Source organism: Quercus suber, unplaced genomic scaffold (assembly GCF_002906115.3).
Source record: "Quercus suber isolate HL8 unplaced genomic scaffold, Cork oak 2.0 scaffold_361, whole genome shotgun sequence".
In the NCBI taxonomy this organism is placed as follows: domain Eukaryota; kingdom Viridiplantae; phylum Streptophyta; class Magnoliopsida; order Fagales; family Fagaceae; genus Quercus; species Quercus suber.
In genome coordinates, this window is record NW_027069813.1 from 712,740 (window position 1) to 727,373 (window position 14,634).

The 14,634-nt window shown below is 34.2% G+C and overlaps 2 protein-coding genes across 2 annotated transcripts; one reads left to right on the forward strand and one right to left on the reverse strand.

Annotated features, from left to right (window-relative positions):
• The first annotated feature begins 2,464 nt into the window (after positions 1 to 2,464).
• LOC112017700 (protein WUSCHEL) lies at positions 2,465 to 4,220 on the forward strand. Its single transcript, XM_024050150.2, has 3 exons — positions 2,465 to 3,029; positions 3,183 to 3,277; positions 3,843 to 4,220. Exons 1-3 carry the CDS (start codon positions 2,642 to 2,644, stop codon positions 4,218 to 4,220), a joined length of 861 nt encoding a protein of 286 aa, XP_023905918.2. The 5' UTR covers positions 2,465 to 2,641.
• Positions 4,221 to 8,559: 4,339 nt separating this feature from the next.
• LOC112017711 (protein ANTHESIS POMOTING FACTOR 1) lies at positions 8,560 to 13,641 on the reverse strand. The gene is made up of 11 exons (XM_024050164.2): positions 13,457 to 13,641; positions 13,249 to 13,340; positions 12,390 to 12,490; positions 11,479 to 11,579; positions 11,337 to 11,403; positions 11,128 to 11,227; positions 10,935 to 11,048; positions 10,701 to 10,838; positions 10,421 to 10,505; positions 9,540 to 9,589; positions 8,560 to 9,171 (listed from the first exon to the last, which is right to left on the reverse strand). The coding sequence occupies exons 1-11, from the start codon at positions 13,461 to 13,463 to the stop codon at positions 9,028 to 9,030; spliced, it is 999 nt and encodes a 332-aa protein (XP_023905932.1). The 5' UTR covers positions 13,464 to 13,641; the 3' UTR covers positions 8,560 to 9,027.
• Between the last annotated feature and the right edge of the window lie 993 nt (positions 13,642 to 14,634).

Sequence of the window (14,634 nt, forward strand, 5' to 3'; positions counted from 1 at the left end):
TCGGGAGGAGAGATTAAAGGTGATAATTTATAATTAGGAATCGAATCTGAGATGAGAATCAAAGTAGAGTTCCTAGCATTAATGTTAGATCATGATCCAAGTTTGATTGTCATTTTACTAAATTAGAAGTTAGAACTAATCCAAACAAACAGCTTTCCTTGAGGAAGACAATTGTTGTTTCATGACCAAACTTAATTTTGGTCTCCAATCAATTGCATAAATGGAACAAACGTCAGCTTCTTACCAAGATCAATCTTGAATTCTTATACTAGTTAAATGTGATTTTGATTTGGTATTGGTGATACTTAATTTTGCTAAATAATTAAAAAACAATTACATAGGATATCAATATTTTTCGTAGTTCAGCAATTCTAAGTCTATGTTTATGGTTAATGCAAATTAAAATTCACTATTAATAATATGACTTACAATTAATCTCAACCAAACATCACAAACCCACGTATTCACATAATTACTTCTTCAAGAAGGAACTTTTGTTTCATACCTAGAAACAATATTTCTTCCACACCAAGGAAAATTCATATCTTTTTGCACCAACAAAAATTATTAAAGTCAAAATTAGAAATTTAGAACAACTGCAACAATTATCTATTTTGTATGTATCTTTGCTTGAACATCCAAAATTTCAAAATATAATGTGATGTTCATGTGTAAGCTACTACGGAAATATATATATATATATATATATTACTAGTGAAAGTTGGTAATTACGTGTGAATGTCAAATAATTTGATAATAAAATCTTTCATTGCATTACAATAAATTTGGAATTTACAATTATATACCGTGGAAGATGGTTAGTGGATTTCAATTAAATTAACTAGTAACGGATTTTATCCTTAAATAAGAAGTCTTGTCTATAATAACTTTGGCTTAAGATTTTGTTTAAAAAAGAAAACAATCAAACATCATAGAATGAACCTAAAGTATAACGTATGAAACGTGTTTATTACACACATTTTAATGCACATACCTTTACACACATGCAAAAAAGCAACTGAAATCGCAATTTCGATTTCCCAAAAAATCTTTGTTATAACCTATATCCCAAACTGGCATACTCCACACTTGCCGTGGCAACTTTTTTTGTTTTTTGTTTTTTGAGTGCACTTACCGTGGCACCTTGAATCTCAATAGAAGTTCTGCTTACTTTAGAGCATATTGTCATAAATTAAATTCCATTGAAGACTTGTAATTTAGCTACAATCAGCGGACACATATTGAATTTGACCAGGTGGATATAACATGTATGTCATGGTCCTCACGGAATTGATCTTGAGTTTTCTTTCAAATTTAGAATTTTAGATTTGTTAATTGATGGAATTCTGTTATTTTTTCTAGACATTGAGCATGGTATTCCAGAACTGCCTGTTCAGGAATAAATGGCCATATGTTTAGTCAAAGTTACTTCATTTTTCTGCAAAGGGAAGCTCACTATACCATTATTTAATTTCAAGGCTGTACTTTCCATACAGATAGCCTTCCACTGCACCTACCGCTAAGTAATCCTCCAATTGCCTCAATACTAAAACCAGGAAAAAGCTCAAATTCCCGAAATTCCTAGAGAGGATGCGAGCTTAAGATAGGGTAACTGAACAAAAAAACAGAAATCCTAATAGAAAAGCCTCTTGCATAGTTTGGGACCCATGTAACTAAAGGGAGTTCATCATCAAAGTCATTTACAGTTCTGCCCATATCACTCATAGGTAAGTACAAGAATAATTCAGAAAAAATAAAAAATAAATAAAAATTTAAGTACAAGAATATCTGGCTTTTGGGTCTGGTTAAAAAAAAAAAAAAAAAAACAGAAATCCTAATGGAAAAGCCACATGCATAGTTTGGGACCCATGTAAGTAAAGGGTGTTCATCATCAAAATCACTTACAGTTCTGCCCAAATCACTCATAGGTAAGTACAAGAATAATTCAGAAAAAATAAAAATAAAAAATTTAAGTACAATAATATCTGGCTTTTGGGTCTGGTAAAAAAAAAGCGTATCTCCGGTAAAAGAAGAGCCCCTCATAAATTTAAAGTTCCGTTTAGTAATATTATTTGTATTTTTTAGAGGTATATATAAATAAAAAAATATGTAAAAATATATATAATATTAATTAAATATTAAAAACTTTTATTTAAAATACACTATCAAATAACTCCTAAATCACATAGATTAATAACCAATGTCATTCTTTCAAAAATCTATATCCTCTTTCTTTCTTTCCATCCAATATATCATTTCATCCTATTTCACTCCTTTCTATCCATCTATCTCATACACACGCACACATCAGCAACAAACTGCATAATATAATTAATTTTCATACCTTGACATACCTTTTCATCCAAGTAATCCACTTTCTAAGCTCTCTTTTGTCCCTATCCTTTTTATGAACCCATGTCTGTCAACTTCAATCCTTCTCTCCCAGATATTACTCTGATAGTCTGATTTCCTCTCCATGTGCCCACCTTTGCTTTCTTCACTATTAAAACCCCCATCACCCCATCTCACCATTTCATGCACACTTACTTTCACTCTCACCAACCCTTCTCTCTCTCTCTCTCTACAGTCTACACTCTTTCTTTTGTTTGCTTCTCCTTGTTTTGTCTTTGTTTGAAATCTAATGGAACCTCAAAACCAACAACAACAAGCACTAAACGAGGATGGTGGCAGTGGAAAAGGGGGATATCTATGCAGGCCAAGCATTACACGCTGGACTCCCACAACTGACCAGATAAGAATTCTAAAGGACCTTTACTACAACAATGGAGTTAGGTCCCCAAGTGCTGAGCAGATTCAGAGGATCTCAGCTAGACTCAGAAAGTACGGCAAGATTGAAGGCAAGAATGTCTTTTATTGGTTTCAGAACCACAAAGCTCGTGAAAGGCAGAAGAAAAGGTTAAGTTCTGATGTGCCCATGCAAAGAGGGGTTGGGGTTGGTAACACTAATTGGAATAGTAAACCTGAAGAATCCATTCACACCAAGTACCCCTTGCCCAACATAACCTCTGGTGAACAAACTACTCCTTTATATATTATTCTCCATATTTTTATTTTTATTTTTCATTCTATAGTTTGAAAGGTCTCTTTTTTTTTGTGGGTGTAACTTTCTGACTAGTCATTTGTGGTTGATTTTTTGAGATGTGGGTGTCTGTGGTTTGCAGGGGTCTCTGCTTCATCTTCATCATCTGGGGTGATATCTGTTGGGCATATGGGGAATTATGGATATAGATCGGTGACTATGGAGAAAAGCTTTAGGGTAAGTATCTATAGGTTTGGCACTTAGGCGCTCTAAAAGAGTTATGATGAAATTGGTTTTACTGAGTTATTGTAAGTTTTTTTTTTTCAGAGTTATATAAGTTCTTGTAGTTAAAAACCATCTCTTTTGCAAGTTGCAACATATAGAAATAGCAAGAAACCGACATAAAACTTGAGACCATGTACGTGATCATATATAGTGCAAGCTTGATCTACTGCAATTACTATACAAAGACCGCATCTTTTCGTATCTGATTTCAATAAAGGGAGTGACAAGCTAGACAATCCTTCTCCAGACCCTTAAAATATCTATAAAAAGAAGTACATATATCCATTCGGTTTTCTTCTTATTAAACAGTAAAATATTAAAGCTTTCAAGAAGATAGAGAAACCCATTTCATTTTGGGCGAAACTAATTAGAGGAAAACACCATGCAGTGCACTAAGACTAGTTAAAATGGTAAATATAATATGCAAAAATTAGTAATTTTTCTATTTATTTGAGTCCTTTTATAATCTTTCTTGCTAGCCTTTACTCTCTCTCTAATGCTTGTTTGTCTCAAACAGGACTGCTCAATATCAAATGGAGGTAACAATGGTGGAGTTGGTGGATCTATTGGGCACAACTCTGGATGTGTAGGGGTTGATTCCTATTCTTCATCCTACAGTACTCTCTTTGATAAGAGAAGATTAATGGAAGAAAACTTAGGAGTACAAGAAGAAGAAGAAGAAGAAGTGGAAGCTGGTGAGAAAGAAACTCTCCCACTGTTCCCCATGCATGCTGAAGACATCAATGGCTTCTGCAACACGAACCCTTACACCACCAATGGGCACTACATGTACACCAGCTGTTATCGCTCTGTAGATGATGGAATCAATGCTTCTCGCACTTCCCTCGAGCTTAGCCTCAACTCCTACTGTCACAGATCTTCACCCTACCATTAGATTAGACCCACCATAGAAATTAATGTTTGTTTTCTTAATTAGCCAACGTACGTACTTGGCTTTGCCTATGTCTATGCTAAATTGCTAATTAAGGGTAGTTTGCCAACTGGGCCTAATTTGACACTCTTTTTATAATTAGTTCAAAGTACTAGTTGTGAAGTTGACATGTGAAATGCAAAAGAAATTAATGGGTGATTATAATTTAGCTTTACCTTTGTCTCTTTTGAATGAATATTCCATGATAATTTGCTAAAATGGATGGATTAAGAACACAAAGAATCATAGTAATGATTGTTCATAAAAAATAAAAAATAAAAAATAGTAACGATTAGTATATTTATTAAGACCTACTCTTTACCTTATACATATTGTGAGCTCCTAGAAGACCACGTCTTTTGTTAAGTTTAGCTTGCACATTATCAGATAGTGCAAGATTTGTGGAGGTTAAAACTTAAAAATGGCTTTCTGTCATCTTCACTGAATTGATTAATGCTTCAGTAGCTTTCACGCGCATGCACTTTGCGGGAAAAGTGAATTCTCGACAGAGATTTTAGGTAGGGCTGGTGCTGGTGCTCCTAATCTACAGTGCAAAGGTTTTCTGGGTATCATATGGTGCTGTGTACAGTGAAAAGATTTGCCAATGATATCCAATCCAATTGCATAAAGAAATACTATATTATGAGAATGGGAAGGGACTGTTAGAGGAAGTATAATGAAAGTAAGAGAATGTTAAAGCACATATGCGTCTACAAGCGTAGGAAAGTGGTATATATTTTGAAGTTTGAACCCACTTCGTAGAAACCGCAATGCTATATCGTTTGTTTTCCTCTCAAAACTATCAAATGGGTTGTGGGTTTTAGGAAAAAATCGGAAACTAACACCAAGTTTCAAACAATTGCATTAATTAGCAATGTTTTCAAACTATTTAGAAAATTAACAATTAGAGTCTGAAAAGCTTGATTTTGCTCTTTAAACTTGAGCCACAAAGCCTTGAGTTTTATGTTTAGGAAAAAATCAGAAACTAACACCAAGTTTCAAACAATTGCATTAATTAGCAATGTTTTCAAACTATTTAGAAAATTAACAACTAGAGTCTGAAAAGCTTGATTTTGCTCTTTCAACTTGAGCCACAAAGCCTCGAGTTTTATGTTTTTTTTTTCACGTGGAAATCGAGTCTTTAAAACTCAAGTTCCATAATGAAATTGACAAAAAAGAACAACACAGCAAAGAAGATAGAGATCAAAGAACAAAAAAGAAGCAAATGCAAATGAACAAAGAAGAAGCAGATACAGATCAACAAAGAAGAAGAGAAGACAAATAAAAAACAACAAACCCAAACCTCTAACAAAAACAACAAACCCAGAGAGATAAAAAAACAAAGAACCCATGCACTCGGCTCTGCCAACGAACCCAGATCTCCCTAACCACACTTCAGCTTGAACTGAATCCAAGCGATGGTGGCTGACTCGGACTGAACTCAAGCAGCGAAAGCTCCAAGTAGTGGTGGCAAGGGCTCCAAGCGAAGGATTTGTTGCAGAGCTTTTCTTCTTCCTCAGGTGTTTGGGGTTTTCCTCTATCTCTTTTTTCTTTAAATGTGTAGAGTAGGAACTTGAGTGTTTCATACTTGAGTTCCACAAATAGAAATCGTGTTTGTCAGCCTCGAGTTCAGAGAGCAAAATCTTGAGATGTTAGTTTCCTAAATAGTTTGGAAACATTGCTAACTAATGAGATTGTTTGGAACTTGGTGTAATTTTCCAATTTTTTTCCTTTGGTTTTATGGTGCCCAAGCCAATAAGTTGCACATTGGCACAACCCTTGATTTATCTCACTAGTACGGTAGTACCACTACCATCTCAAATTTATAAATATTATACTCATTAGTTTAATTTGGCACAAAATATTTTAATATTGGTTATTATCAATATACCGTTTTGAAGTTACTAGCATATATGATATTAAGAATATACAAAACTCATTATTATAAGTTTATGATTTTATACTAGTCAAGATGGTTGGTAGAAACTTAAACAATTTGATATTTAAATTTATGTGTTTTCAAGGATTAAGTGTATCTCGGACTACTTTCTAATTTAAATATTTTGACATTTATAATTTTGTTGCCAATAACTCAATACACCCTTACTTACCCTTATATTTTATTAAGGTGAAGACTTTGGATTGAACCTTAGAAATACACCTTGCCACTGACCATGTATAATCTCCTCTAAAAACTATCCTAATTATTCACTTCTACCTATAGAATCACAAAATGAACCCCGCTCTATCTTCTAAGATGAGAATGATATTCCTTAAGGGGAAAAAATGAGAATTATATTTGACTATCTTTTCGAGTATTGTTTCAATATTTTCGGCCCTCATACTGAGGTCAACTAAAACTGCCAACTTTTGGAAAAGGATTTCACGTGGAATGACCAAACAAGTTTCAATCTTGCATTCATTCCACGTGAACCAAATGGGCTTGAGAGTCCCAAATTTCCTATCCTATTTATTCACCAATTTTTTTTCCTTTTTGTCAACTAGAATGTTAATCTGACCACTAACTAGCATGTTCTTACTGCCTATAAGCTATATACAAAGTACAGATTCTAGACAGCTCTCTTAATTAATTGTAGGGCTTACTTCGATCGAATCTTTGTTTAAAGGATGAACACAGGTACTACACAAATGAATGTAACAACAAATCAAGAAGTCATTGGTTATCTTTTTATATGAAGGTTCATAAGACTTTGTTTGTCCATAATAATAATAATAACCACCCACACCAACTACATTCGGTAATGACTCACTTTTTTCTTTTTTCTTTTTTCTTTTTTGATGGGAGGTAATGACTCACTTTACCCTCATACAGCCACTAACCAACATAATGTATTCTTATATATAAATTATGGATAAAATTTAGATATAATTCCTTAAATGCAATACATTAAGATTTACTGTGTCTTATTGGTTAAAACAATTGTGTATTTGAATTTAATTAAAAAACTTAATCCACAACACCTAAAAGAACTGTGGGTAAGTTTTACTATTTTTATACATATCTATAAGCAAAACCTCGTGTCAAAGAACTTTTGGGCTCACACTAAAGATATAAATGCATTTGGATGGTACAGACTACAAACCAACTGTTGTGATGACATGCGCACGGACATTCAAGGAACAAAAATAATTTACTTTCTGTTTGTTCTCTGTACTCTGTTAGCGCCCAATGAACAGATTCGATAGTGAAAAAGGTCTCCATCAACAAGATTTGAATGGATGCATTCCATTAATTCGTTTGACAAGTTTTTCATACTTTATGGCTGGAAATGGCCCTAATGTCTGTTTGGGAAATTTAGCCTTTTATTATAGAGGGGTAGATAAATAGAGGGGACTTTTCACTATAGACAATGCTTCTATAGTTCTATTCCTGGTTGAAGGATATTTTATGAAGATTTAGCTGTGGATCCAACAAGATCTTTGAAGCTTTTTGAGACTTCAAGTACGCAATGTCCTTTACCAGTAATATGAGGGATTGCATGCATCATGCTTTTTGAACCCCTTTTATGTAAGGTGTTGTAAAGTCCCATATTTATTTTTACTTTTTCTTTTTTTTCTTTCCATTTTGATTAGAACTTGCTAAACTACATTTAAAAGTTTCCATGTGCATGCCATCTACGTAGTTACACAATTGTCTGGAGGCATATTCAACATTTTTCTCTTGTTCATGCAAATCATTGATTTTTGGGTTTCTCTCTTGGGTGGAGAAAACTCGAAAAGGTGGGCGGCTACCATTTGAGCTGTATCTTTGTTTTGGTGGTGGGACTTGGGAGTGTGAATCCCATTCTAATTTGTCATCCTCATTACATTACAAGTAGGTAGGCGATGGAGTAGAAAAATTGAGCAGATCTTTCTTTCAAACTGGACAAAGAGATATTTTGTTGTTGACTAGCACATGCATAAGAATTCCAAGAGGTAGACTAGCCCTAAGAAAGAAGACTATCACAGATAGAAACTGGGCACAGCTTTTTTGGGAAGTTATATATTGCAGACAGCTTGATTTATTCACGGTCTTTAGACCCCACATTTGACACCTTTTGTAGCATGAACACCTTTTAACATTGGTCCAACAGACTGAGAAAGATATATGTCCCAATGTTTAAACACTACTATTCTACCTTCCATTTCTCATTTGAAGCCATTCACTTCCTTGGAGAAATATATTCTCTAAATAAGCTATACAAAATTAAAAATCATTGTTTAATATCAAATTCCTCCCCATTTGTGGTTACAAGATATATAATTTACCATATTAGAAGAGTGGTGTTTGTATACACATCAATTAAAAATCTACACTGGAGTGCTCTTGATGGCTCCTCTAATTAGATTCACAACAAGGTAAACTGTACAATCATAGTTCGAAGACTTTCAAAAATGATTATCCGATAGCTAAACTTTTTTTTTTGTTTTTGATAAATGACTTTCTGATACCTAAACTACAGATCTACGGCCATTTCCTTCAGAAAAATTCACGTAATACACATCCAGGAAGTAAGCAACGGGAGCGTCTATGACCCTCTGAAAAGGAGCTCAGATTTTTTTTTTTTTTTTTTTTTTTAAATGTGAGTTGCAGTACAGAACACATTTGCCTATCCTCTGTTCAATTAATTGTCACTGCATAACAAACTCTACAGAGGAAACAATAAATTTGCCTTTGATTTCAAGCTTTAACAATAAGTAGATTGGCAAAAATGGTAAACCTTTCAACTGCTTCCTACGTGAAATTGCAAGTGTGTTGATGACTAAATTTCTACTTCCTTCCAGCATAAGATCCCAACTTAGACAAGTCCGGTATCCAGAATGACAGTTCAGAAGAGCCAGTGACGAACATCAGACTTCCAGGAGCCCATTTTATGACAGGAGGCTCAGTTTCAGTACTCATCCAACTAGCAACCTAGATAGTTTAATAATAAGCAATACCAAGTCAGCAACATAACAAGGTACACATACAGACATACATATGCCGTTCANAACCAGCTCCTATGAACAGTGCAAATAGGCAATAATGAACAGTAAATATCATTTATGAAACAGTAACCGAAAAATAAAATTTTATTATTATTATTGTTTTTAGTTTTTAGCAAAAAAAAAAAAAAAAAAAAAAAAAAAAAAAAAAAAAAAAAAAACGAAATGCTACCTACATCTACCTATGGAGAATGCAGAACCCTACTATATATCAGATAAATAACAGTAAGAAAAAGTGTACGAAATAAAGAAAGAATGAAAGCAACTTCAGAGCTGCTTGAGAATCATGGAACATACTTCTTTCCCACTTCGTACACTCCAAGAATAAACACTTCCATCACCTGAACCTGCCAGAAATCAGAATGAAGAAAGTCAATAATTACCATAAAAGGGGCAGCAAAAGAGATTAATTACAAGTAAGGTATGAAGAAAATAAGTAAAACATGAGCAATGTGGGAAGCTTAGAGTTCTAGTAAGGAAAGAGCTTCTTTCCTTGACTTTTCTACTTCCATGCATGCAACATTGTCAATTTTTAGGTGATAGGAGTTAATGGCTTGTCTCTCCTTTGTCTCCTTAGTTTAGTATTCGTTCTCTATATAAAGCTTTCTAAGGAATGTATAAAGGCATCCAAAAGTGCAGTATCCAGCAAAGTGTAAGATAGCAACAAAGCAAATAAGTGTAAGGAAATAGAAAAGCAAGAGTGGCGTGTGGTGTGTAGCAAGGTGTGTGTAATGTTTCAAGTATCAATAAGATTTCTCTTTTATTGAGAACACCTTTGTATATTCTATTTGAGCGTGGTGAGATTTATTGCAAAGTATTTGATACTTTCATCTTGAGTGTTAAATTTATTATTCTGGCAAAACTTCCACAACGATAAATCTCCACAATCAAGACATAATTGAAGATAAATTTTATTCCAATGAAACTAGTCCATGAAAACAGAGCCACCAAAAAGCTCTATATTTAAAGCCAAGCTATTTATAGCACCAGCAAGATCAGATCTTGCAGCATCCTTCCAATGGTTAAGATCAAAGTTTTAGGTAACGAAAAAATTGAAAAACTCCATAGACTAAAAATGTAAACATACAAAAAGGTAACAATCATCCAAAATGAACAAATTCTGAATAAATTTATCCAAATTATTAATCCTGAGAAAAGTGACAGGATACGAGCAGTACCTGATATAACAAACATTCCCTCGGGGCTGAATGATGCCTCTAATGTGGAATTGCTTGAAACAGGCTTGACATTATATGTGGATAACTGAATTAACAGAGAACATAAAAGCACATCTTAGGGATTAAATCATCTCTATAAATGCTACCAATTTGAGATCTCCATCAGTAAAGTTTTGCCATGAATCACCTAAGGGGGACCAGCACTGAGTAATGACCTTTTTCTTTTTTCAGTTAACAGAAAAGTTCATGAAAATATAAGTGTAAGAGATAGATAACTCACAAGTGTGCCACGGAATGAATCAAGCACATGAATATGTCCATCCATAGTTGTCAAAAGCATAAGCCTCCCATCATTACTGAACTTTACAACATTTGCATCAGATGTATCTCCCCCAACAGAAAAGATGTCAAAAGGACCCTAGAAGTAATCAAATTTCACTAAATAATTGTAATTCATAGATTTAACAATCTAGACAAACTTAACACTCCCCTGCTCTTGAACATCAACACTAACCTTTTCATATTTGCGAGCATCAAACATTCTAATGTATCCTCCAAAGGCAATTGCAAAGACTAGTCCTTGTTCATCATATGCCATAGCAGGCCTTCCTTGTGCACGTAAAAGACCCTAATTTGCAGGTGATAGATATCTTAGTAATATATAAAACATATTTTGAAAAGGAGCATCTATATGCAAATGCCTCCACCTGACACTTCTCAGCTCGTTGATCCCAGAGCAAAACAGTTCGATCAAGAGAACCAGAGATAAAGCATTCTTTGCGAGAGCACAAGCTGAGTGACACAACCCTAGAAACAAGAGTAGAAGATATCCTATTATTACACAGATATGTTCAGACAAGTAGTTACTTGAGAATGAGAAAAAAATTGCCAATATCATTAGCGTGAGAAACCAAACCTGTCATGGTGACCTTTAAAATACCGCAAATACTTGTTGTCGTGCAATGATAGTAACCTCAGGGATTCTGATTATATTGAACAAATAAATAGATGATTCTAAATAAACCATGCACACACAAACATTTTTGGGATTAACATACCATCCCAGCCATTTTTTGAAGAGTAGATGACTGTTGTAGGGTGAGAAGTAAAGCAAACCAGATCAACCCCATACTTTTTGCTGTTAATTGTCTTCAAACAGCTGGCAATTAGCAGAAAAATAGTGTCTCAATGAATCATGCCACTACCAAAACAAGTAGCCTAAAAATTAAAATAATGCACAACCGAAAACAAGAGTTTTTCAAGGCAACAGGAGAATTTAATAGGCATGATTGATTACATGTTAGTCACAATCGACTCTAGTACCGAAAGTGAAATCTAAAACATAGACCAAGGATGGCTTATTACAGTTCCCTATAGTTCCTCTTGATAAAACCAACTGTAGTCACCCACAAATAAAGAAATTTATCAGTAAAGCCCATGGTTTTCAATCTCAATATCAGGACTATTTTCAATTCTACAAAATGAAGAATTATCTTGAGCATATAGTTCTTTGACCTTCTTAAAAGGAATAACATTTAAACGAAAAATCAACTTTCACATCTCACAAACAGGTGGGCCAAGGCTTCACAAAAGGCATCAAGTCTTTGCCCATATGAGCACATATTTTACATCTTCACAGAATATCAAGCATGACAAACTTTAGATAATCCTCAATTTTTTTTTTTTCTTTTTTTTCTTCAAATAGTCTACATGTTAATCAATTTGCTCACAATCCCTTTCAAGAAGTGCTCAACTAAAACAAAAAACAAAAAAAAAAAAAAAAAATAACCAACAATTCCCTATCACCACTATGATTGAGAGCACCAGGGTATGACTAATACATAACCAGAAAATTTTCTGTGACTTAAATGTTCCCAACAAAATACAATGAACAACAACAAAACAAACAAAAATGGTGCTTAGAAAGGGGGAAAATTTGAGGGATAAGACAAAAAAGAAAGGCACTAACCTTGCACTGGCGACATCATAAAGGCGAATGGATTCATCATCACTAGCTGTTACTAGATAACTTGAAGTCTTATGAAAATCCATCGAACTAATTCTACCATTCTGTAGATAACAATACAAATATGCATAAAAACTTCAGCAAGTCAATATATGAAAAGGAAAACAAAAACAAAGAGCAAAAACTGTAAACATAAAGTAAGCCATCTCCAACAACACGTTGATAACATACAAACATAGAAGGGTAAAACTTCAACACAATACCTTAGATGCAGTACGTTAGGTCCCCCAATTATATTCAAACACTTGATTGCATCGACTAATAAAACACAATTTTAATTTAATTTGGGATCCTAATGTACTGCACTTAAGATACTGTACCCAACATAGAAATTAAATTTTGCTAGACATAGGATGGCCATTCAACTTACTCATTTTTTTTTTATACTTTATATGACAGATTTGAACCTATGGCATCCAATTTATTTTGGTGTAGGCAAATCCAAACCCAAGTCCTTACTCCACGACGAAAGACTTTACGAGTTGAACTAACTAGTAACCGATTAGCTCAACTGGTAAAGTTTTTTGTTATCAAATAAGTTGGTGGCTTCCCGCTTTACTCAAATTAAGTTTGCCGTTCTTGTATGAATAAAAAAAAGCAACAAAAACACTTCCATAGTTTTCTCAGCAACCCAACAGAGGATTAGGGTTCCAACGACACACACACACCCCCATAAACCAGACACTGTCCGTTGCTGCTGGTGTTGATAAGAAACATAAAATTTCACACGAAGTGCATTGAAAACGGTAGAATTCTGCTAAACCCAAAGCAATAATAAAAATGAGGAGTGAGAGAATTTTACATAGTCTCTGAAAGCCATGCCGACTTCCATGCTTTGAATAATCTCTTCATTCAGCTCCAATGAAACCTTGTCTTCTCTTTCGGATTGAGAGCCTGCATTTATTTATTTATTTATTTATTAAAATAATTTTGAAAAAAAAAATTAGGAAGTGGTTAGGCAGAAAGAAATCAACAACATTGCACACAAGAAAAAGAGCAATTATACGTACCACCCATTTTTTTTGTTTGAGTTTCAGAAATCCCCAAAAATTAGCTCCGAAGCAAGCTTGGAATTCCTAACTCCTAACTACCAACCGCCGGAAAACTCTAAGCATCAGATGCACAAGATATTGGCTATTGGGTGCCTTGGCCCTTGCTGCCTTTCTTTTCATTTCTTTTTTACTTACATATATAGTTTTCGTTTATTTGCTTCTTCTTTTTTATTCGATTTTCGAGTGTTGGTGTGGCCGTGTGGTGGGTTTTTTTTTTTTTTTTTGGGAAAAATTATATATATTTTTGAGAATTTTAATTAAATCTTAAATTTTCAAACTATTGTTGATACCCATTTTCGTAACATATTTTTTACAAGTCCGATTCAATCAAACTTGACTTCTTTATGGACTCAATTCATGCATTATATTTTATTTTATTCTTTTAAGCATAGTCCAAGCCCATGCGACTTATTGGGAGGAATTGAAGAAGTGTGATTTAAAGACTATGAGTCGGTTCTTTTTGGACCTTTTGCATGAGTCCAGCTCTTGCGTGGTACCAAGTGGGCAAGGAACACTGGCAGCACTTTAGGCTCATAGAGGAGGTATTATATCCAAAATTTCCACCTCAAAACAGTTTTTATGTTCTGGGTAACTGCAGCCCAACTTTTCTACTCTACCATTTTTTTGCCTAAAACACAAAGCTGGCCCTAAGTGGTTGGCCTTGTCTACTGCAACAACCAAATGTAATCTCTAAGGACCTGCCATGCCTAGGAAACATTAACCTATGAATTTAGGCTACTCTATTTCCCAAATTATGCAAAAAGTAAGGTATCTCTCTTACCTAATTAAATCAAATCTGACCATATCTTCTTTGATTGATACCTTGGGGTTCAAAGCATCTTCTATTAATAAAAAACAGTCACTTAGAGCACTCCAAGTTCAATACAAAAGGCCCCAATCAAATTCAAAAGGAACTAACCACGTTCTACCCATAGACTTGAAACTTCAAAGCAAAAACTCATTTAGTCAATCAACAATCTCACAATTTCGAAGCTTGGGAGTGGAAATATGAGTATAGGAGAACCTTCCCTCTCTTTCTCACAACCTCTCTCAATTTCCTCTTCTCGATGACTGTGGATCGAAATTTCAGACCTGTTGAACCACGTTTTCCCTATAGAGCCAAAACTTGGGAGCAA